Below are 10,352 nucleotides of genomic sequence, written 5' to 3' on the forward strand. Positions count from 1 at the left end.
ACTTTTTGTGCATGTAGAGAAAAGATTAACTGAGCTTGCGTCGGAGCAGCCAGCTGCACTATGGCTAGTTTCTCTTTTCCTTTAGCCATATCCCCCTCTCTTGAATTGCATACACTCACCAAAGAGAAGGACCAGTACAAATACCAAGTGAGCTATAGAGTAGCTCACCTATTTATATACATAGGAGAGCAGCAGCACCTGGATGGCTTGTGGATGTCATGGCGGGCCTTGCAGAGTAAAGGGTATTCGGCACCGTCCCATACAAAAGGAGAGGCGGAGAGAGCGCGCGCACACACGAGAGAGAGAGCGAGCGAGAGAGGCAGAGTATATAGCCGAATCAGAACGCCAGCAGTAAAAGCCAAGACATTGCCCGATTTAGGGAAAATGGCCATGTACTCCCCTACCCTTAGGTCCCGGTTCACATTGTGCTGAATTAAAGACCTTTTGTCAAGGGGTCCCATAAGTAGTGTGTAGTTAGAGGTAGTGTGTAGTGGGTTAGAGTAGTGGGCCACGACAATGGCAGGTAATAGGTTTAAAATCCCAGTAGATAGTGTGTGTGTGTGTGTGAGAGAGAGAGAGAGAGAGAGAGAGAGTACAAGACTTTATAGCATTTCAATCGGTGGGAAAAATGCTTTTCAGTTGGTGGAAAAAAAGCTTACATATATTTTTATATTAGACTTTTGTGGTTTCAAATAAGCTCTCTCTCTCTCTCTCTCTCTCTCTCTCTCTCTCTCACAAAAGAGCAAGCATATTAGCTTATTGAAACTTCCCTGAACTACATAAACAAACTAGCCTTGCTTGGTTGGCCTTGCCAAAAAATTTCGTTGATATGGTTTAGTATTGAGGTGCATACAAGAGGGAATAGAATCCTCATCCGAAAATATTGCCCTTTCTTTTGATCTGCATCCCTTATGGAAAGGCTAGATGTATAGTCATGGAAACAACCTTAACCCATTCCTCTTGATCTCTAATTGCAACATCTTTGTGGGAGCAATCAGATGTGTGCCAATTTGCAATATATGCACAATCCCTTCCTTCCTTCAAGCTGCACTAAGTAGCCATGGTCCATGACATGTGTAACCCTACCTCGTATCTATCCATGTAACCATGATGCTCTTTGCCGCCACCATTGTTGAAATTAGTTCGCAGATTGCTTTATAGTACATTGTCTCACAAGTTGCCTATGACGAAGTCATAGGTGTTGTAGGATGCCGGTTGCAAGTGGTGGTGATTTTTGCAAGTTGCAACTTGTTATGAGTAAGTCACAGGTGTCATAAATGTTGATCATCCGTGATTATGATTGTAGGAGGTGTATTTGGTTATATAGTCGATGCATGGGTATATGCTTATACATGGTGAAACTATAATAGAGCTTGTTGGTTGCTGCTGTTGTGAGGCGAGGGCCCTCGTCCACGGCTCGAGAAGAGGATGTGGATGGGTGGGGTTAAGCCAAGAACAATGAAATGGCATGGACCGGCTATACAAGCTCTAGCATCGATGGAGAAGACACTAGCGACGGTTACTTTTGTATTTCGCCATGTTTGTAGTCTTGCTTTTAGGAGCAGCGACATGATTGTTAGCGTGGGGCTGGCGGGCAAGTTGGTTGAAAGCCCCAAAGGGCATGCATGCAATAGGGCAACAGGATATGAGCGCCGGCTGTCTCGTCCAGTTTGAACTGTCTATGTGCTCATTGTCGGACTGCCGCAACAAGAGGTATTAGGATATTATTTGGTTTGCAGTTGTTTGCTTCGTTCGCGTATCTTTTTGCTTATGAGCGAGGTTGTCAGCAGAACAACCAATGTTGATTTCCAACTCTGTGCAACCTTTGAAAGGAGGGACAAGTACTCTTAAAGCTTTCAGCCCACGATCCATCACTATCCTTCTTGGTGCAGGAAAGCGTGCATGAGCTTCTTTTTGGCGACACTATTAGATTAACTGCATGAGGCATTAAAGTTGCAAAAGAGGCTCTTGGTCGCGCGATTTGGCTCAAATGGCTATGATTAGGCTATGGGGTTGAATGGGAGAGCTCCTTGGAGAAAAAGCCCTTGAGACAATGAAGTGCTCTCGAAGCTCCAATCACACACTTACCTGGTGCACCTAAGATGACTTGTCTAGGCAAGATCAATGTGTTGAATCGTCAAATCGCCCTCAGCTATATCTAACACGGGTATGAAGAGATGGGATTAATTGTCCACAATGCTACTTTCTTGAAGACTGCATAGACAGACTTATTCCTCAATTGCAAAATAACTTCCACAGTTGGAAGCAACTACCCTCATTTCATGTGAAATCGTTTCCCAAAATCACCCTCATTTTCTGGTTAAGGTGGATGTGCAGCCAATGGGTGCGTAAAGACACAGGTTCAGTACCAACTGGTTCACAAGAATACCCTCATTTTGTGGTTAAGATGGATGTGTGGCCCATGGGTGCATACAGACCCACCAACTGCTTTGCAAAATTACCCTCATTTTGTGGTTAGGGTGGATGAGTAGCCAGTGGGTGCTTTAAGACCCAGGTTCGATACCAAGCAGCATCTTTTAAATCTCAGTTGTGCCTAAATTCCTCACTTGTTCTCATCTGAGTACACCACAAACCGAGAGCATGTCTTTATACTCCAAATTCATCTCAGAATTGAGGAATATTTCAAGCACACCAAAAATGTCAGTCACCAGAAAACAAAGGCATACCTCTGAGAGGTAAATAACTTCTCTTCCAATTAACAGAAGTTTCTACAGAATTTTCCAAGGGCATTTGAGCTACTCGTAAGTACGTACTTGGGTGAAAAATTAGGTATCCAAACTTCCTATCAGTCCTGATTCCCACAAATTGTGAATGCTTCACTGTGAACTTCATTTCCATTCCATCTGCAATGCTCATTTGACCTCAATGTTTATAATTTTGGGAGTGGGAGGTGCCACCTTTGGGACAGTTACTGTCAAAACACCATCCTGGCAGGCTGCTGATATTTGATCAGAAACTGCATTTCCCGGTAGAGCAAATTTCCTCATAAACTTGGTAGCCTTTCGCTCTATACTCAAGTACTTTGCCTCAGCATCAGCATTCTCTTCCCTCTTCCGCTTCCCCGAGAGCACCAACACATTTCCACTCTCCACAGTCACCTGCCACAATGTCAAAACAAGGGTTTTAATCACCACTTCTAGATTATTTAATGGCAATCTACTCTGATGTGCATGAAAGAGTAGATTTCGAGCCTCAGGGAGGGCACTTGTGTTATTGACAGTAAATTTCAATAGATAGACCAAACTCTGACAAACCCGCTGCTTTCAACACACCAAGCACACAACGCAAAGCACAGCATCACACTACTCTGAATCACCAGGCTCCAGCAATTATGCAAAGCACAGCTCAAGTACATTACCAAGGAAAGAATGCATGCAGCCACACTCACATGGCCTGCATAGTACTGCAAGGTTAAGGGCCCAGGCACCGTCTAAGAAGACTTTCATGAAACAAGCATGCATTGGGTAGACATCGTGCCACATAAAATCATCCACGATTTCCAGAGTATCCACATGAATAAGTCAAGCCACATTCTCAATAGGGAGATCTAGCAAGCCAGGACTTAACAACGAGACCCTTCTTGAAGATTCACTACTGCACGGCATAGAAAATTAAGCTAAACAGCAGTTCCCGAAGTGCATACTTTATACAGACCATAAGCGTGCGCTCTCACATGCGTGCAGCAGACGAAACAACGTTCAAGGCCAGGCGAAAATATCAGTACCTTGATGTCTGAAGATTTAAGGCCCGGCATATCTGCCACGTAAACGTAGGAGGATGGGTACTCCTTCACATCAACAGCTGTGCTTGCCATGGCGTTGCGCTCTCTCAAGTAGGCTTTGGCAGGCGAAGGATCCTCATGCGAGTGTTCGTCATCTCCAGCAAGATGCTGGAGAGCATGCAGGAAAGGGTCGCGCGACAGTAGGAACTCCATAGTGTTTTCAGCGAGAGATGGCAGCTTGAAAGGAGGAGGAAGAAGCCGGAAGATGGAAAGGGCGAGGGACTTCCAGTTCGGAGTTATAAATGACTCAGCATGCTTCTCTTCTGGAACATTCTCGGTATCTCCAGTAGTTTCCAATTTGGAAACGCTTGCTAAGGGTTTACAGCCCCAATGTTCGATCCACACCTCTCAGACCCGTGGGTCTCCACAATCTTGGAAAAACAAACTAGAGTGTTTCATTAGCCACATTGAAAAATGTCCATATAGCGTGGATCTTGAGGGGATATTCACGTTTTTCTAAAGAGTAAAGGCAAAAGGTGAGGAGCAGGTGAGCCCGCAAGAGAGGTGGATGGACGAAGAAGTCAGGGTAGGTGGCACTGAGTGTGCAGGGGAGGTAGGCCGATGAGGAGTGCTCATCGCCAGCAGGTCGCATGCACTACCTAGGACGAGGAGCAAGCGATGATTTTTCTTCAATACAAAATGTAGGTCTTTTGAACAATGTGCATACTTACCCGAGTCGGTAGCCCAGAATGGGTTGAGACGTTCCAAACTCCGCACGGGTTCGATTCCTACATAGCCTCATAGTTTTGAAATCCCATTCAAAAGACGAGAAGCCATTAAAAATGCAAAAGGAGGATCTGTGCAGATTCCTTGTGCGTTAAATAAAGAACCTACCAAAATGTCCCTACGATTTATTTGAAGCGAGTCTGAGGGTAAGAGAAAATAAAACGTTTGAATCTCTCTATATACTAACAAAGTAATAAGAACCTAGAAGAGAAAAGCTTAGGGGGGAGAGAGGGGGAGAGAGAGAGTTTTTATGTTTTGTTTTTCACAAATCCTATTACCTTTGGTTGACATGGTCCCGCTTTTACAATGCCATAATCTTCATATATTAACGTTGATATGTCGAAGTATGTCAGCATGCATTTCCCAATACTAAAAAGAGAAAGAATAAGGGATCCCCCTATAGATGGCATAATATGCTCTTGCCGTGCGCACATGCACTCCTTATGATGCTTCAAGCGGTCACAAAGTGCCGCTAGCCCACATAATTTCTCTCATGCCCTTGCCAAATTTTTTTGCACTGGTCCACCGTTTGCATCGGAGCGTCACTCACCTCGCCTCATGATCAACTCCAATTGTAACCGTTTCACTGGCACGAGAGACTGCCATTCGACTGCAAGATTTGTACAGCTCGACATATCCTTATAATTTTCTCTCTCTTTCCTCTCTCTCTAGAGCACTTTGCATGTGCATGTTTTCTCAGGTTGCTCGATGATAGGTCACTCCAGCCGCTTCTCAGAACGGCATCACTGCATGTGCGCAGTCTCTCTCTCTCTCTCTCTCTCTCTCTCTCTCTCTCTCTCTCTCACAACAAGAAGGCTGTGATGGTAGTTTCATTACCCCTCTCTCTATGTCGTGCTCCCATACTAGCTTTTTGGTCTCTCAGTCCGTGTGTGAGGCAACCCTCTTTCTCTTTCAGTTGTTATCATCTGATCCCATCTCATCTATGCAACACTCATAATCCAGGCTGAGCTTTGGAGGGGATTGCATGTGGGGGTGCATGGAGGAGGTGCGAGATAAAATGCAGGAGCAGGGAGGTCGCGCAAGCAAGCGGAGTTGACGCTTTGTGGTTTTTTATTGGGGAGGGGGAGAGGGGGGGGGAGGGGCGGATCTAGCTAATTTATTAGCATACTAGCCAGTAGGGGGTACCAACTAAATTTTATGTCCTTAGTTTTTAGATCATATTAATTCTTGGATTCACTCTCGCTCTAGTAATAATTACTACATTACTACTGGGTCGATTCAGGTTCTATTAATTAATTAGACGGGCAGATTCCGTCTCTCACTTTGGAGAAAGTAAGGCCTCCCATTTGGCATAGTTCCCGCGTGCATCAACTTGCTCCCTCCCTCACTTGGTTTGCGTGCCTCAGGACGCTTTTCGTCTGTGCCAGGGAGTTGGATAGCCCAGGTTGATGAGGCCATCATCTGCAATTTTTGCCCTCTCTGAAGCCCTGCATCCCTTTCTGCCCCTGCTCATCTGCTCATCTCCCTATCTTTCTCTCTCTGTGCTCGACCACCTACGATTTGATCGCAATGGAGATGACCATCTGTGGCAATCTCCACAAAGCTGACATCATCCCACTCACATTCTACTCTCGGAGACCTCAAACAGCATCGCCTCCAGCCGCACATCCCGTGCCTATCGTGTAGCCAGAAAACGCACATCTGCAACCACAACTTGAATGATGCATCTGACTGCACACGATTGCTGCAGGTAAAAGTCGATCGTCACCACCGTAGACCTCAGAGAGCGATACACACCCATCCGCAAGGTCAAGCATGCCTAGAGCAGCAACACACACACACACACACACACACACACACACACACACACACACACACACACACACACACACACACACACACACACACACAGAGCACCCTCTGCCTCCTGCCTTGGCGCAGAGCTCCCCCTACAGCCTAGACTAATCAGCCTCTGCTTCAAACGCTCGCAAAAAAGCGATTTGGTTGCATCGCCGATAGTGCCAACTTGACGCCAACACTCCCTCTCCATGCCTTGGCCATTAGAGTGGGATCTCTCCCTCTCCGTGCATCCGCTCTCAGACATATCATCTCTCTTTGTCTAGATCTCCTCCTCGCGCGGCGATGCACTCACCCTCTAATTTGTGGAAATTCCCAATACAGGCTCAAAAACGGATCTCAATTGTCAAAAAGAAATAAAAATTAGGAAATCTTGAACAACCCAACCAAAATAGAAATAGCCTAACTTCTAAGTTCTCACACATGTCAAAACACACTCTCTCCGTCTCTCTCTCTCTCTAGCTTCCACATGCCACCGCATTAGGCTTTTTTTCTTCTATTCACCGCACACTGATAGAAGTACAGCTCGTCCTCCAACTGGCCAGCTTACCCTCATCCTCCAGCTTTTCCTTCCCATTCAAACCAGGGATCTTTGTAGATACCTTCTAATAAAGCCCCAAACCAAAATTGGGCAGGCCTACTCTGTGCATGCTTTTCATTTGTATGAGTGTGATTGTGCATTTGAAGATTCAACAAGAGTATATATCCCTAGAGAAGAAAATGGAGAGAGAGAGAGACAGAGAGAGAGAGAGATTATTAAATCAAGCCCAAGGCCATCCGTCTAGAGCGGGCCAATTCTATGTGTGCACGGGCAAGGGCCAAGACGGCCAGGGTTTGTAGCTCGGGGGATACCAAGGCGTAGCGGGAATGGGGGCCAAGTGGGGGAAGACTTGTTCATTTATTCAAGTGCTGGAACAAGCCCCTAAGGCAGGGCTCGGGAAAAGATAGGTTCACTTTATCCAAAGCCTGTTCAAAATGAAAAATGGCCGGCTCAAATTCGGGCAAGAAGGTTCTCAAGCCGGTTCAAATAATGGACCTTTTAGTTATAATATAAAATTTCTAGTGTGATTATCCCTCTCAAATTTAGAGTTAGCCTGCTCATATGCGAGTGAAAAGGTTCCAAAGCCGGGTCCACCAAAAATGTTTCCCGAGGCGTGTCCTAAAGGGCATTCCATTTTTAGCAAACTATGGGTGGAGAGCACACAATTATTCTTACTTTCTGGGCTTACGAACGACACCCACAAACCGGTTGTAAATAGTTCCGCTCACAGATGTCCGCGCACACTCTACGTGAGGAGGAAAAGGAAACTCTTGCTCTCTCTCTCTCTCATGAACAATGCGTAATGGCTCCCACTTTTGGCTTTATACCCCCGGTTTCTAGTTTTCATTTAGCACATATGGGATAAATGCCTTGCTTTCCTAGCTCACTGTGAGATCTTCTCAACTTTGAAGTTTTTTTGCCTTGTGCTCAAAAAACTCCAAAACTGTCAATTTTGCAAGTGAAGGCCACTCAGTTTTGAAGCGCCATAGCTCTTAGCATATATATCCAAATTGCAAGCTTCCAAGCCAGGCACGAAAAGCATGTCTTCTCAAGCACAAAGGTGTTGTCATTTGCAGAGGGTGGAACCTTCGTCCAACGCGGCAAAAAGCGGTCCCGCACCTCCTCACATTTTGAGCGTACTTGAGGATCTCTTGTGTCAAGGGCTTCTCATAGCAGCCAACGGACATCTATTCGAGGATAATTAAGGGCCTGGCAAGACCTGCAAATTCCTTCTAATGCGATTTGTGGTGTCATATATGCTTTTCTAACTCTTACTTGCTTAAAATTGAAGCATTTTCATGCTTGTGGATGCATTAATGGTCAGTGGATGCTTGATTGAGCCTCGTAGTGCTTCATGTATGCGCAATTGAGGTTAAAAGAAAACCTGCACTTTTCTGTTAAATGCTAATTAGTGCTTTACTTGTGTCAATAAGCACTTTTTTAATGTAAATTGGCAACTCTAGTGCACTGAAAGTGCCTTATATCCAGTTTTTGGGTTCAAGCATGCTTAGGGTAATGTTATTGTGTCAAAATTTTGTGCGTAAGCTAAAAACGCAGAGCTGAATTTGTTAATTTCATGCTCTGCATAGTTTCTTTCATTTGAAAGATTTTGTTTTGAGTGTGTACATACACTATTTGGTGTGCCAAAAACTTTATATATAAAAAAAAAAAAAAAAAAACCAAACTATGGAAGGTGAATCTTCCCCAAGGGCAGGATCGGGAGCATACTATACATGATGAGGACAAAACCCTCGATGTCACAGCTATGGTCACACGGCGCATAGACTCGTTAGAGAACACTATGCTCTTAATGATGAACAAAATGGATGCGTTAACGGCTATGCGTGCAAATGAAACTAAAAACAAAACAAATGTAATTGGAAATCCTATTGAGGATCTTCCAATGAATGATACGTCGGGGGAGCCAAATACTTCGTCTCAGGTGCCTTTTTTGTTGGGCGAGCGAGGTGGCAATTAAAAGATTTGAAACCCCCAAAATATAATGGCGGATGCAGCCGCACGGACGGCGGATGCTGTGGAGCAATGGCTCTCTAAATGGGAGCAGTGTTTCCGCCTATGCAACATAAATTGATGAGGTGGCCAAGATTCAACATTCCACATAAAATTTACTTGATGTAGCTCACAGGGGGCGGCGCAAGATAAAGCCGAGCCCACCACCTGGAAAGATTTTGAAGTTATTTTCTATAATAACTTTGTACCTCCTGATGATGAGCGTCGTGGTTCTTCATGTCTCAGAGGAGCTACTCTGTACAGGATCATGCTAATAGATACAGAGAAGTATTGCTAAAAGTCCTAGATGATTTCTTACAAGTGCATAAATTCGTTTTGGGTCTTCAAGAGACTCTCAGGCCTCTTGTGCGTAAAGAGAAATGTACAACTCTGAATGAGGCAATTGAATTAGCAATTGTACGTCCTAGAAGATGGCAAGACATTCACTGCAAGATTTGGCCAGAGATCTTCTTGGACACGAGCCCCTAGACCTTCTGCACCTTCGGTAGCTGCTTAACCTTCCACTACTGAGAGTAGGGGTAAGGAAAGCAGAGAGCTATACATGATTAAAACTTCTAAAGGAGAAAAGAGGAAGGTCTCAACGATGGCTGAAAGGGCTTTCAACAGATCAATGCTCACTCCACAGCAACGGGACAAGGCCATGAAAGAGGGTTTGTGTTATGGATACTTGGGGCAGCACAAGTTTAAAGAGTGTCCCAAAAGATCCAAGATCACAGCCAATATGGTAGTGAACCCCGTGCAAGAGATGGACGAAAATGAGGACGATCTACTCGATGATGTAGATCAACCACAACCTATACGGCGTATTTTGGCAATATTGGTAACCAAGAAGGTCCCCTCAGTGCCCGATGCAGTGCTATCCCCAGGGGCCCAGCAGGGTTACCAGTTTCCAGACACTGAGCTCATAGTATTGAAGGGAACCCTTAATGAAAAGCCTATTAGGACTCTCTTTGATATTGGCTCAACTCATAATGTAATAAGTTCCAAGCTTGTCAAGAAGCTTAAGCTCCAGCTCCCCACTCGTGCTTCAAATTATAGATGTACAGTGGAGCTCGCTGACGGGAAGGGGACAGAAGTGTGGGATCAACAAGTGGCAGATCTCCCATTCAAGATCCAATCCTACGGGGATAGAGTGGATTTTGAGATTACAAGGCTTGCCAGATTTGACATGGTCGTAGGCAAGCAATGGCATGCAGAGTAAGAAACCAATCATAGATTTTTCTTCACATGTCATCCAATTCGAGCATGAGGGCCGTCGTTTGCTGATTCGCGGAGAGCTGGATCTCTCAGAAGCGAAGCTGCTTAGGGAAAGCAAGATGCTCAAACTTGAATTTAATTATGTTACATAGTAAAAGTGAACCCGAGTATGGATTCAACAGCTAGTGGAAGTTCCACTTTGCAAGCCCTTAGTCTTTCTAGTAAGATTAAGGCTAA

At 45.0% G+C, this 10,352-nt stretch overlaps 1 protein-coding gene across 1 annotated transcript; it reads right to left on the reverse strand.

The window, feature by feature from the left end:
* Positions 1-2,684: 2,684 nt before the first annotated feature.
* On the reverse strand, positions 2,685-4,022 carry LOC147453955 (17.3 kDa class II heat shock protein-like). Its single transcript, XM_086515997.1, has 2 exons — positions 3,746-4,022; positions 2,685-3,119 (listed from the first exon to the last, which is right to left on the reverse strand). The coding sequence occupies exons 1-2, from the start codon at positions 3,953-3,955 to the stop codon at positions 2,874-2,876; spliced, it is 456 nt and encodes a 151-aa protein (XP_086372123.1). The 5' UTR covers positions 3,956-4,022; the 3' UTR covers positions 2,685-2,873.
* Between the last annotated feature and the right edge of the window lie 6,330 nt (positions 4,023-10,352).

Source organism: Adiantum capillus-veneris, chromosome 7 (assembly GCF_014529385.1).
Source record: "Adiantum capillus-veneris isolate H3 chromosome 7, ASM1452938v2, whole genome shotgun sequence".
Taxonomy (NCBI): Eukaryota; Viridiplantae; Streptophyta; class Polypodiopsida; order Polypodiales; family Pteridaceae; genus Adiantum; species Adiantum capillus-veneris.

What these genes read in the sequence shown, in the direction of transcription:
- LOC147453955 (XM_086515997.1), bottom strand. Translation starts at nt 3,955, where the DNA reads ATGGAGTTCCTACTGTCGCGCGACCCTTTCCTGCATGCTCTCCAGCAT. An exon ending in TTAAATCTTCAGACATCAAG is followed by an intron (nt 3,120 to 3,745) that starts GTACTGATATTT and finishes ACATTGTGGCAG; the next exon opens with GTGACTGTGGAGAGTGGAAA.